The sequence below is a fragment of the Danio rerio genome, chromosome 25 (genome assembly GCF_052040795.2).
Source record: "Danio rerio strain M-AB ecotype USA chromosome 25, GRCz13ab, whole genome shotgun sequence".
NCBI classification, from domain to species: Eukaryota; Metazoa; Chordata; class Actinopteri; order Cypriniformes; family Danionidae; genus Danio; species Danio rerio.
This window is the reverse complement of record NC_141045.1, coordinates 24,590,394-24,605,319: the sequence shown is the minus strand read 5'-3', so window position 1 is coordinate 24,605,319 and position 14,926 is coordinate 24,590,394. Positions and strand designations below refer to the sequence as shown.

The 14,926-nt window shown below is 35.7% G+C and overlaps 2 protein-coding genes across 51 annotated transcripts in view; one reads left to right on the top strand and one right to left on the bottom strand.

Annotated features, from left to right (window-relative positions):
- The window catches only part of ptprjb.1 (protein tyrosine phosphatase receptor type Jb, tandem duplicate 1), a 227,501-nt gene that overhangs the window by 6,431 nt on the left and 206,144 nt on the right, over positions 1–14,926 (bottom strand). For all 50 annotated transcript variants that reach the window (XM_087312325.1, XM_087312326.1, XM_087312329.1 and 47 more), the window contains 6 exons: positions 11,203–11,454; positions 10,603–10,717; positions 10,080–10,124; positions 9,786–9,873; positions 9,556–9,646; positions 70–143 (listed from right to left, as the gene is read on the bottom strand). In XM_087312325.1, the coding sequence (XP_087168451.1) occupies positions 70–143; positions 9,556–9,646; positions 9,786–9,873; positions 10,080–10,124; positions 10,603–10,717; positions 11,203–11,454 (665 nt within the window). The remainder of the gene's footprint in view (positions 1–69; positions 144–9,555; positions 9,647–9,785; positions 9,874–10,079; positions 10,125–10,602; positions 10,718–11,202; positions 11,455–14,926) is intronic.
- The window catches only part of LOC147830877 (uncharacterized), a 187,132-nt gene that overhangs the window by 138,395 nt on the left and 33,811 nt on the right, over positions 1–14,926 (top strand). The gene's annotated exons all lie outside the window — the stretch shown is intronic.

Genomic DNA, 14,926 nt, shown 5'->3' with positions numbered 1-14,926 from the left:
CAATGATTGATACAATACATAAAAGTCTTGTGCCATCCTGAAATTTCCCTTTTGTGTATATATACTCACAGGGACATGGTTGGCATTAATGTAGTCATCAAAGGGGCTGCCGCACATTGATAGTTTAACTCTTGAAGCATCATCTTAAGAAAACGAGTGTAAGAATTGAAATATTGCAAATATTCTGATGTCTTTGACAATTCAAAACATGAGCTGAAAACAGAGACTGGTAACTTCACAACTCAGCAAGGGGAATGCGGGAAAAACCAGTTCCTGCTGCATTTGCATCTGAGTCTGCTTCATCCCCCCAACTCACACATATGGTCATTTCAATGTTTGAATGTTCTAGAATTAACCAAACTGACTTTAACTATCATGTTTGATATCATTTGAAATGTCTCAGTGCGATTGGTACAATGGTCTCATTCTCTCAGAAATAGACATAATCAGAACAATAAATATATAACTTCAGGCATCTTTTGATCCACTGTGAGGGGTGTGACACTAAGTGTGAATGCCTTTTGTTATACATTCACACCCCCTTCCTTGAGGGAATTCTTGGATTATTTAAGGTAAGGCCTAAGAAGGACTCAGGGCGATTCTGCCTAACCAGATCAGCCCATAACATGGGGTCTGCCCCATGTTATGTATATTTCAAAGTCAGGAATGCATCTTTTTCATCTTGGATTTATCTTTGATAATTTGATGTTTTGTATTGATCATTTATGAATTGACTGATTGAATTGGCATAATACATTTACCTGACTAATAAATTGTTATGTTTTGAATGATTCAAACAGAGTTCGTGTTATTATCTTTAGTAGATTGTGGTAATTTCATAGCACCACAAGCCCCTGTTCAGGTTAGTAGCGGACTAGAACACGGTAGACGGAGCATTGCGGCACGTTACACGATGTCTCTAGAGCTCCGACTAACAAATTGGCATTTATTCATGTATACTTAGGCTGTAAAAGGATATCTAAGGGGATAGTCCTTCACCCGATAAACTTTTAATACTATTTAGATAGTATAGTGATTATTCAAAGTTACTACTAGTTTAAGTACGACTGGTCTGCTTAATTCTATAGTAATGATCGTTATATGACTAAATAGCTCTGTCTGATTTAGGAGGTAGCAGACCTATGGGGACCGCATAAAAAATATCCTAATCTGAGTAAGTAGGGTTCTGCCTTTTTAGGATAGCGGTCAATCGCCCCTGTTTAGTGACCAAGACTGACATGCTTGTGCTTAAGAAATTGTATACTCGGCCGGTACAAGATTCAGGATGTTATAGAGATCCCAATGAACGAGAATAACATAAAATGATGAACCGAAGAGAATATTCAATCATAATCTAAAATAATGTGAAAGGAAACAAAATAATCTTATCAATGTTTTATAATTGGAGTCAGATAAAACGAGGATAAACATATTAATATTCTAAACCATCTCATACTAAAATTGGAGTCAGATATGAGTTAAGTTTAATATAAATCAACATTGTGCACTGGAAAGACCGAACATGCAGTGAACCTTCATCCACCATTGGATACCGTCATTGGACCAACTCGCTGGACCCTACAAAATGGTGACCCATCTCCGTGATCTCCCAACTCAGGCGAGTTACGTCTTTCCAGCACAAAATGGATTTATATCAACCAAGAGGTTTGGATCTTCTATTCTATCTTCAGCTGCTGTGGTAAGTCAATTCTTCTTTGCCTATTAGAAATGTTGAGGGAAAGCTGGATGCACCCTATATAAACACATTGATAGAATGAGTCGGAAATGCTCAAAAATGTTAGACCGGAATGCGTTATCCGGTGGGGTTGAGAATTAGACAAAACCACTTTGATTATCAGGGACCTGATAGCAGCAGTATAGATAAATGCCATCCCTTGCTCTGAAATCTCTTTGTCTGCTAGGCAGCAAGAGTTGAAGCTTAAAATTGGAATAACATCATCCAAATTATATTCTGGAACTCAGTGGAGAGTTATAAATTAGATCCTAAAAGTTTAAATCAAAAACTATCCATTGTTTTAAATCTACTGTTTTATAAAAAAGAGAAAAATTGAAAAAAAGGAAAACAGGAAAAAATGGTTTAAGATTTAAAAACAATTGTAAACTTTTAAATTGGATTAATAACAACAGTCTGTTTAAAGGCATTTGCATGTGAAAAATAAAGGTGAGCAGAACAGAATGATTTGATTGCAAAAAAGACAAATAGGCTTTAATGAAAACTCTGCCTTTACAAATCAGAAATTTGCCATTTAAATTTAATGGTGATAAATTCAAATATGATGCTGATCAACTACACTGTAATCCCGAATAAGTTGACAAAACTCAAAAAAAATTTGAGGCAATCAGTTATGTCAAATTTTTTAAGTTATGAAATTATCTATTTTAAGTGAACAGAAACATTAAGTTTTGAGTTTGTTATACTCATGCAAGACACTTCAACTAACTTAAAATACCCAAGTTACTCAACTTATACATTTTAATTGCAATTAACTTAATTATTTTAATTTTTCCAAACTTTAAATACTTAGTCACCCAGCTCATACATTTTGATAGCATTTTTTAAAGATTACATTTTTTCAAACTCAAAAATAAGAAAAAGTTCTGAATACTCATTAAGGTTAATTAAGATAAACGAATTTTAAGGATTTAAGTTAATAGAGCTCAATTCAATTATTTAGTTACAGCATTAGGGTTTACAGTGTAAAATATCCACTATACTTTAATTTAATCTCAAAACAGACTAAATATAAAAGAAATTCTAAGATTTTAACTTTAAATCAGCCCTTAGACCTCCTAATTGCTCAAACCTTTTCATATTCAAATGTCCTGACAGAGAGCAGAGAAATCTCACCTCAGTGATAATAAGATGCTCAGAATGTGTTTGCTGTATTTGCATAAAACAATTACATTCTTCCATTTGGCCATAAGCCTTTGCTGACCCTTTTGTTCTCCATGCAACTTACAAGCAAACACAGCCCTGATCACAAGATAAAAGCATTAAGCTAAAATGCACTGTTGTTCTAAAAACACTCTCCAGAGACCAGATATAATTAAATTTTAATATTTACTATTTTAATATAATATAATTACATTAGGAATAAACAATAATGAACATTATATTATAATCGCCAATCATGGCACTAAAGACTAAAGATGAAACATCTTTCATCTTGAGGAGGTTTGCTTTCTTTATGCTTAATGAAAACACTGACAGAACTACTATAGCATAACTGATTGTAAACCAATAAAATCCTCGCTGAAAAACACCACCTACAATTAAAATTTGATCAGAGAGTTAAACTCACCAGAAAAATAATGAAAGGGGGATGGATATGATAACATTCAGAGTTACCAAAGTTTTTATGGGTCAAAAGATCTAAGAATCTGTGAGTCACACCATAAAATGACAACCGTTAAGCAGAGAACACCAAAAGGGTGAAATGATTTCTGCCAACAAATCTGACTGTTAATGAGAGCAAAAAATTAACTATGGGTATTGGCCCATTAGATTGTGAACTGAAATTAATGAAAAATCATTGATTGATTCAGAAAAATGTCCCCAGCGGAACTGGGAGATAATGCTCAGAATACAGCAGACTGTATAAACAGGTGTTACACACTCACAATATGCTGAAATCAACAACAGCAATTCACATCTGACCAGCAACATCATGTGGCTTCCAGAATTAATATTGCAAGATGATGCATTAACATTAATTCCACATGATTGAATTTGAAACTGATGAAAATTCTAAAAATGGTTCTCTCTGCTTTTGTTCTCATCTTAGGCGGACCAATAACAAAGAACACTCCAGATCCGGTCCACATCAAACAAATACAAATGAGGGCAACAAAAGGTTAAGCCATAACCTGAGAGGCCAAAAGTCTTCCATCTTGCATCTCAAAGCAAGAACCCCTGTGGTGCTAACACCTCACCTGCAGATCCAGCTTTGAACATTGCACCTTAACATGCTCCGTAAAAGATATTATATGGAATCAATTTGAGCCGGAACACACCTCATGTTCACATTCTTATGCTGGCTCCCTGCTAAGACAGGACTAAAATTTTGCAACACAATTATAAAAGTTGATTACCATTGTTCGGAGCATTACACTGACACACAGCCACAGGTAAACCCAGGCACATAGATAACACCTTAGTCTTCAAAGACCCAGGAGCCAAATCTCCTTAATTGAGATCGTTTGTCCATGTTTATACAAACAAAACACATTAGCCTCACACACATAGAACAGAATAATTAATCTGATGACAGACGAGACAACAAACACCCTCTGACACCCTCTGTCAGCTGAAAAGAAATTACACATTTGCATGGCTTTTACAACAAATTGATGGTATAAAACTTCAATAAAGGCGAATTTGCCGATAAATTTAAGGATAGATACACTGACTGTTATGAGGATGGTTGACAAACCAGAGGGCCCCTGGTTTTCCAATCTATCACCAATAACAGGTATAAGTGCTAAAGTGATTAAAATTAAACCGAAGTGAGGACACTTCTAATAATCACTAGGACATTTAAATTTGACAAATACCATCAATTGTGTTCAAGCCCCCCCACACGCACATAAACACACACACACACACACACACACACACACACACACACACACACACACACACACACACACACACACACACACACACACACACACACACACACACACACACACACACACCACACAACATACACACACAAACACACACATTATTATAGATATACCTTCATAATTATGGTTAAATAATGTGATTACTATCATGTATGACAAATATCTTCACGTTTTTTTCATTTTGAAAATGAATGTCATTTATTTGAATGTATTGTCATGATGATATGTTTTATGATGCATACTGCCTGTTATACTGTTTTAATAAGTTGCACTGACCTTTTGATAGCTTTACCTTGAGTAATTCAAACCAAGAATATTTAATATTCTCCCTATCATTATACCCTATCTCAGTGGTGACAAAGACTTATCTGTTTTTGATTGGACCATTTAAACAGATTGAAAGAGACCTGAGACCAGTTGTACGACTCGCACTTGCTGACTTTTATGTTTTGATCATATATTTTATGCTTAACCTCATGACTTTCTCCAATGCAGAATGACACAAGTTCATAACTGTTCAATCGCTGAGCCATCAAGTTGCTGTTTAGGTGTCCGAGAGAAGGCAGTGTATACACACTGTAGACCCCCACATGCCGATGTCTGCATATCTGGAGATAACCAGATTCATCAGAAGAAGCAGACTATGAGAAGCCCACACGACGTGGACACTTTTGTCAGGGGAAGGACACAGTGGAAGCTATGAAGGCCTGTATGGACTGAATGAGCAGTGCATTCGGGTCAGGCTCATCAAAAGAGGTGAAAACGAGCCTGGACCTGTTTAGCTACCTGCTGAACACGACTTACAACTGATAATGCTGCAGAGACTGTCTTGAATTGCCCCTGAACGACCTCAACAAGGATACATAGTGACCCCATGGACACATTTATATCTGACCCACGGGATCAAATGGGGGTTATCTGTAAGAATTGAAATATTGCAAATATTCTGATGTCTTTGACAATTCAAAACATGAGCTGAAAACAGAGACTGGTAACTTCACAACTCAGCAAGGGGAATGCGGGAAAAACCAGTTCCTGCTGCATTTGCATCTGAGTCTGCTTCATCCCCCCAACTCACACATATGGTCATTTCAATGTTTGAATGTTCTAGAATTAACCAAACTGACTTTAACTATCATGTTTGATATCATTTGAAATGTCTCAGTGCGATTGGTACAATGGTCTCATTCTCTCAGAAATAGACATAATCAGAACAATAAATATATAACTTCAGGCATCTTTTGATCCACTGTGAGGGGTGTGACACTAAGTGTGAATGCCTTTTGTTATACATTCACACCCCCTTCCTTGAGGGAATTCTTGGATTATTTAAGGTAAGGCCTAAGAAGGACTCAGGGCGATTCTGCCTAACCAGATCAGCCCATAACATGGGGTCTGCCCCATGTTATGTATATTTCAAAGTCAGGAATGCATCTTTTTCATCTTGGATTTATCTTTGATAATTTGATGTTTTGTATTGATCATTTATGAATTGACTGATTGAATTGGCATAATACATTTACCTGACTAATAAATTGTTATGTTTTGAATGATTCAAACAGAGTTCGTGTTATTATCTTTAGTAGATTGTGGTAATTTCATAGCACCACAAGCCCCTGTTCAGGTTAGTAGCGGACTAGAACACGGTAGACGGAGCATTGCGGCACGTTACACGATGTCTCTAGAGCTCCGACTAACAAATTGGCATTTATTCATGTATACTTAGGCTGTAAAAGGATATCTAAGGGGATAGTCCTTCACCCGATAAACTTTTAATACTATTTAGATAGTATAGTGATTATTCAAAGTTACTACTAGTTTAAGTACGACTGGTCTGCTTAATTCTATAGTAATGATCGTTATATGACTAAATAGCTCTGTCTGATTTAGGAGGTAGCAGACCTATGGGGACCGCATAAAAAATATCCTAATCTGAGTAAGTAGGGTTCTGCCTTTTTAGGATAGCGGTCAATCGCCCCTGTTTAGTGACCAAGACTGACATGCTTGTGCTTAAGAAATTGTATACTCGGCCGGTACAAGATTCAGGATGTTATAGAGATCCCAATGAACGAGAATAACATAAAATGATGAACCGAAGAGAATATTCAATCATAATCTAAAATAATGTGAAAGGAAACAAAATAATCTTATCAATGTTTTATAATTGGAGTCAGATAAAACGAGGATAAACATATTAATATTCTAAACCATCTCATACTAAAATTGGAGTCAGATATGAGTTAAGTTTAATATAAATCAACATTGTGCACTGGAAAGACCGAACATGCAGTGAACCTTCATCCACCATTGGATACCGTCATTGGACCAACTCGCTGGACCCTACACGAGTATCATGCGATTAGTAGAAAACAGTGGTTATGGATTAGTAACAAGCCCAAACATATTTTTAAAATCTATTTTTGTATCTCATATATTGTTCTTTGGATATTAATTTGACAGATAATCTCTGTACTCATATGATGAGCCAATGATGAGTCAAATCATTATGATCACCTGCCTTATATGCGGATATTTACAACATCCGATAGATACCCAAATAGATTGAAATCTAGTGAATCTAGAAGTCAGGGCAACACTATAAACTCTTCAACACATACTTCAAACTAATCCTGTAGAACATGTAAGATCATTTCCACCAAGAAACACCATTGTGATGAACCAGAACTTTGTTTGCAACAATAGTGGTTTTCAAACTAGAAATTGTTAAACTTGGGATATCCTAATTCCTTGACAGATAGATTATGTGGCTATCTGTAATCACTCTCACACTGCTCATACTATACCTGGGGTTAATAAATAATCCTGGGTGGTCATTAACAGATGTTTCACATTGTACATCCCTAAAACCTGATTTAACATGCTTATCTGCACATTTACATCGTCATTGTCACAGAATGGACAAAGAGCAGAAAACTGTCTTTTGACATTTCTTACTTTTAAAGTTTTTATTTAATGTTACCTCTCACTGGCTACTGTTTACACAACTTAATGAGTATCATTATGTGATGTAAACCTCGCTGCTCAATTTCTGATTGGCTGTCTCTGTTGCTAAGCATTCAGTACAACAAGCAAACACAGCTGCGTTTCACACACACAAACTCTGGACTGAAAGGGGTTTCATAACCATGGGTAAAATGCGGTGCTAACATATTCCAAATTACAGGTGTGAAACATGCCTTTATTTTGAATTAAAAGCAGTGTTTAAAATGATGATAACCCATGGTTAATTAATAATAATAATAATAATTCCTTTTATATAGCGCTTTTCTAGACACTCAAAGCATTTTACACATTGGGGGGAATCTCCTCATTCACCACCAGTGTGTAGCATCCACCTGGATGACGAAACGGCTGCCATATTGCGCCAGTCCGCACACCACACACTAGCTAATTTGTAGGAAAACCCTGATGTTTGAACACCCCTGACATACATGATGCCATTTCTTCCAGTACAATAATTAAAATACAAATAGTATAGCCCTTGAAACTTGGGTGCAAATTTGGCCAGGATGTTGGGGTTAAACCCCTACTTTTTTTTGAAGGACATCCTGGGATTTTTTTAACAAGTCAGTACCTCAGTCCCCTTAACTATACTGGGGCGTAAGGACCCACACAGACCGCAGGTTGAGTGCCCTCTGCTGGCCTCACTAACACCACCTAGCTTCCCCATGTGGTCTCCCATCCATGTTCTGATTGGGCACTACACTGCTTAGCTTCAGGGGGTGAACATGTGAGAGTTGCAGAGAGCTAGCTGCTGGTTAAGTTTAAGTATACCCATGGTAAAGTATGGTTAGGATTAGTAGACCTCCAAAGTAGAGATGTGGAGGGTTCGCTTTCTGATTTACAAAAATCAAACACATTTTATTAAACTATAGGAATCATTTTGTTCATAATTAAAAGAACAAAAATCTATAGTAGTTAATATTTACAACAAAAACAACCAAAGCAGGCAAATAAAAATCCAATCCTAAAGCCTTTTGGATTTTTCCATTATATTGAGACCCCATAGGGTGATTACTTTAGATCAGGGGTGTCAAACTCTCTTCCTGGAGGGCCGCAGCCCTGCACAGTTTAGTTCCAACCCTGCTCCAACACATTTCCCTCTAGGTTTCAAACAAGCCTGAAGGACTCAAATTAGCTTGATTATGTGTGTTTAATTAGGGTTGGAACTAAACTGCGCAGAGCTGTGGCTCTCCAGGAACTGAGTTTGACACATGTGCATTAGGTTATCTGCATTGCAAGCCCATCAGTTGCAGCAAATCAATTTTATGGCACCATGTCAAACTTGATTTTGGTAATGATCCCGAAAATTAAATCAAGAATAGACTTGCTGTGCACCAAACATTGTGCCCATCTATCTAATTAGGTGAGGTAAATTAATAAATTAGTATAAAATATTTGCTTGTTAAACAGTTGCCGTTTTTGTATTGTCAATATGCTTACATTAATATAGGCCTATTGTTGGTGAGTGTGCATATATATAACCACCTTCGATGATGTTGTGGGGTCATGAGACACTGGCATTGATATTTTTTGGGGGTGGTGAGTTAAAATGTTTGAAAACTCCTGACATACATGATCTGTGATGGATTTCTTCCATTACAATAATTAAAATACAAATAGTATAGCCTTTAAACCTTGGGTGCCCAAGACCTTGTGGCCAGTTCATGGTTTGTCACACATACCAGAAGCAACTATTACCACCAAAATCAAATTTTTATCATTTTCAAAAAAAAAAAGAAAAAGATAGACTTGTTGATAGTGTCTTCATTCAATTCATAGATTTACAAAGTTTCAAAGCATCCAGCCAATCAGAGTGAGGCTTGTGATTCTTAAAAGATATTAGCACTTTTTAGTACAATATGCAATAGTCAGGATACTCACAAGGTAAAACATTGGAGTAGCGGTTCTTTGCCTTGTTTTCAATAGCCAGGGCAGCAGCCTTTGACTGTTGTGTTCCAACAGATTTTAACTCCTGCAACAGCACAGCACTTTAGTCATGACTTTGAAAACACTGTCCGAATGTATAAATTAAACTATGTAGTTAGCCATATGCTTAATTAATAATATTACTACAGAAAATATTGATTATATTAAAATGACGTTAAAAATACCTCATACTCCTCAGCAAATCCACAGTTGGAATCAGCACTGTTCCGTTTAAAATACTCTTCATAATCTTCTACTTTCAAAGCATTCTTGCTGTATATCATAAAATAAAGCGTGAAGAATAAAACAATTACATAGAAAATATTATAATATTTATTATATATATGTGGATTCATAATCAAATTTACTCACGTTTGATCACTGCAAATGGAAAAAAAATAAGTGTTAATGATTAACATTAACACAATTTCTAGTTTATCAACTACAAATTCAAATATAAACATATCAAACATAGTTACCGAATCATGTGAACAGGGATGTCGGGATATTGTTTTTTGGATTGTCTGAAACAGAGTTATAAAGGTAATAATAAAATACATTTGTATTATTCTGTATTTACAGTCAGTGGTATGAAATGTATTATCCTCGACATACTAAAAAATATATTAAATATATTTAACAAAAATTTGAAGTGATTTAAAATTGAACTTAAGTATTTCAAAGGACAACTGCTTAATAAAATATAAAGGATTAAAAAGTATTTAATCATACTCTAATGCAATGTAAGATAAATATCAAAAAGTAATCGGTAAGACAGACATACAGAGGTTTGGTTGAAGACGTTTTGGTTTTTATTATTTAAAAAAAAAAAATATATATATATATATATATATATATATATATATATATATATTTATTTATTTATTTATTTATTTTCATAGCTCTATGACAAACTGAAACTATGTATAAAAGCAAACAGTATTTGATACCTTTCAATAGATTTATTCAATTATCACTTCTCTGATGATACAGAAAACTCACCTTCTTGAATAGAAAAAGACAAATAAAATGATGGCGGCGATGAGACAGATCAGGGTCAGAACTATGCCAACAATCATCCCAGTGTTGTTAGTGCTGGTGGGCCCTGCTTCTACATCTGAATATGGCAAAAGTATTGAATATGTTAATATAAAGTAATTCAGTCACCACTAATTCCATTTTATATGATTCCATATTATTCCATTACATATTATACACTGGTATAAAATACACCCAGTAAAAAAATGCTGGGATTTTGTGTTGGGACAACATAAAGGAATCAAGTTTAACCAGGTTTACCCTACACATTTAAGTTCCTTGAATGTAAAATAATTAGGTTGTCCCCCTAACAAAACTCAAAAATTGTGTTGTTTCAGCTCATTTTAAATAAGTAGTTTGAATGAACAGCAAATGTTATTTTTTTAATGGAATTATAATTTTCTGTTCATTTTTCTGGGTTAGATAGAAGTTCCCTATGTAATGTGTTTGTGCAATTACTGATTATATTATTGATATCAGATAAATTCAGGAAAATACATAGTGTTATTGTGTACTGTCTGTGTGGATGATTAATAAGAGGACAGATTTTGTGATCGTACATACCGGTAAGTACAGTCAAGAAGACAAGTTCGCTTTTTATGCCTCCAGTAACAGCACTGACATGAATTTCATATTTGGTTGCAGGCATGAGATCAGTGATTACATAGAAAGTCTCATTAGTTCTTCTGTCTGTGCTTCTCTGTACACTCCACTCAACTAAATAATAATCTATTGGTCCACTTGGTGCGTTCCAATGCAGAGTCACAGATGATGTGGTGACTTTAGACGCCGTGAGATTGCTCACCACATTTGGCTCTGTGTGGGAAAGAAAAGAGTAAACATATGTGTTAGTGAATGGAGGAAAGGAACCAGCTGAAGAAATTATACAATTATGATGTGTCGCTATGAGGGCCTTCCTGTAGGCTGCTTCGAACCGATATTTAGTAACTGTCATCAGCTAGAACAGTGTTTTTTTTTAACAGGCGGGCCCAATATCCACAATTTTGAGTAGGTTTTGATGTGTTTGTGTTAGGGTTGGGCTGATAGACAATGCCATTATCCATTGCCTTTGGCCAAGACAACACGATGCTGAGCCGGCATCGCCGATCCTCCGAAGCGCCCTTGTCGCAAAACCGCTCGCGAAAAATACACAATTGAGCCCCGTTTACACTATTTCGCCTTAGTTTTAAAATGCCATTTTAAATTGAAAATAATCCACATCCACATCGTTTTTCACCAAGCATTTCTGAACAACCCTCGATCCGCTAAAAATGCACATCACGTGACCACGCACACACACACAGGGACAGCCACACACACTGTCATGCACTCGCCTGAGCTCCAGAGAGCAGTGCACAGTTTATCAAGGGTGTACCGCTGGATACTATAGTTGTTATACATGATATTTAATTCATTTTGTCTCTATCTAACGACTCTTCACTCTTTTGAATCTATCAGATACCGTTTCAGCGTCAGTACACCGCTTCAGTCTTTCACTTTCACAATTGTACTTGTTAATTTTAGTGAAAACCTCAGAAACTGTTGGTTGTGCACCTTTTTTACCGACCAACCTCCAGCGGAAAAAAGTGATTAACAGTTGGTAATTTGTGTGCAACTTATCTTTATTTATTTATGATTTGTTTATGGGTAAAACAAAGACCATGCGGGTCAGGTAGTTTAAAGGGTAGGCTACAAATAATTAAATCCATATAAATTAATTAATTATTCTTAAATAATTAATTCACCTCCGCCCATGACGACGATGGTCGACTTCGCCCAACCCTAGTTTGTGTGATGCATAACTTTGATTTTGAACGGTGTGTTAGAGCCGTTGACATTTCTGTCAGATGTACTTCAAGTGCGAGAGAAACATTCTCCTAATTCCTTGCATGTTTCACATAATCAATCCAGTAGGTGGGATTGGTCAACAGCAATATTAGTTAACAGACCTTAGCAAAAAAAAATTAGATAAACTATTTCTGTCACGACCACTCTCGGGATTGAGTATGTATATGCCAATGTTGATGCCTTAGGTCTTGGCAGAATAGATCTGCTATGCTGCTGCTGCTTCTCCTGCAGCTTTGATCATTATGGCAGAGTATGACCTGCTACTGTATGTATATTCACAGACATCCCATCTGAGAATATAACATATTGCTGCTGCAAACATAATATACAGTTGAAGTCAGAATTATTAGATCCCTTTGGATTATTTTTTCTTTTTTTTTTAAATGATGTTTAACAGAGCAAGGAAATTTTCACAGTATGTCTGATAATATTTTTTCTTCTGGAGAAAGTCTTTATTTTATTTCAGCTAGAATAAAATCAATTGAATTTTTTTATGAACCATTTTAAGGTCATAATTATAGGCCCCTTTAAGCTATATATGTTTTGATAGTCTCCAGAACAAACCATCGTTATACAATAACTTGCCTAATTACCCTAACCTGCCAAGTTAACTTAATTAACCTGGTTAAGCCTTAAATGTCACTTAAGGCTGAATAGAAGTGTCTTGAAAAAATATCTATTCAAATATTGTTTACTGTCATCATGATAGAACAAATAAATCAGTTATTAGAAATGAGTTATTGAAACTATTATGTTTAGAAATGGGTTAAAAACTTCTCTTTGTTAAACAGAAGTTGGGAAAAAAATAAACAGGGGGCTGATAATTCTGACTTCAACTGTATATATAAGGCGCATAGCAGATTTAAACACACTGCAGCATAGCAGCGTAGAACGACACAGCATTTAAAATGCTAAGAAGCAAGCTCATTGGCTGCTGAGGCGACAGCAACCGATCTCCTCCGCCAAATAGTTAGAGATAGAGGAGTAGATTAGGTGATCTATCAGACTGTGCACGCATAAAGTTTCATAGCAGAAATTGTACTATTTCAAAGCTTTGCAAATGTGATATTCTTTTAACACATCAAGCTGTGAACCGGAAGTTTGGAGCAGCATCCTTATGCATAAATGCAGATCCTAATGTCTAATTTTGCTTTCTATTATAAAGGTCAGAGGTTTGAAAGTATATGAACATAAGACCTCAGTCATTTTCTTGTATGAAACAGTTCTTGTGCTTTTAGGAAGTGTACATTTTATTTTTGAAATACTGTTATACCATATATTTTTCTTTATCTCTGTAGACATAAAAAAGTTGTGTTTTTTTACACATTCATTTATCATCCTCAGGATTGGGCTTAATTATTATCGGTGTTAAACAGACTGCATTTATCATAGCAGTACATAGAATTTTTGATTTAATGGCTAATTTGTAAAAAATTGTACAATCTCATTCATATATTTTTCTATGATTGGCTCATCTCTCAAGGGTTCTAGGGGGAACAGTTCCTTTTACAAATAGCATGTTTTCATGTAAATGGAACCAAATGAATTTGTATGAATTAGCCACTTTTCTGATAATACGTCAAATATTTTTTTATCACAGTGTTATTTTCATAGTCAAACAATTATTTAATATATCATTCATAACAAGAGCTTCAAGTAGAGAAAGAAGTGTAAAAGAAAAATGACAAATGAATGAGTGATTGCACTTGCTAAATGTTGGCTAAATGAGTATTTGTTAGTTATAGTAGCTGGACGAAAAAAAAAAACATGACAAAGCCATATGGACTAGAATAAATAAGTTGTTTGAACAATTGTTGGGTCAACTAAGGTAGGATTGTTGAACAGACTTAAAAAAATGCAAGTTGACATTAATAGAAGTTGAAAATGAAGTTAGCGCATGTGTGATGTGTGTAAAAATAACAGATATGGCATTTTATTGGAGATATACACTCACTGGCCACTTTATTAGGTTCACCTGTCCAACTGCTCTTTAATGAAAATTTCTCAGCCAATCACATGGCAGCAACGCAATGCACTTAGGCGTGTAGACATGGTCAAGACAATCTGCTGCAGTTCAAACCGAGCATCAGAATGGGGAAGAAAGGTGATTTAAGTGACTTTGAACATAGCATGGTTGTTGGTGCCCGACGGGCTGGTCTGAGTATTTCATAAACTGCTCAACTATGGGGATTTTCACTCACAACCATCTCTATGCTTTACAGAGAATGGTTCGAAAAAGAGAAAATATCCAGTGATTGGCAGTTGTGTGGGCGCAAATGCCTTGTTGATGCCTGAGGTTAGAAGACAATGGCCAGACTGGCCTCTAGCTGATATAAAGGCAACAGTAACTCAAATAACCACTCGTTACAACCGAGGAGCGCACAACACATCCAACTATGAGGCGGATGGGCTACAGCAGCAGAGGACCACACCGGGTGCC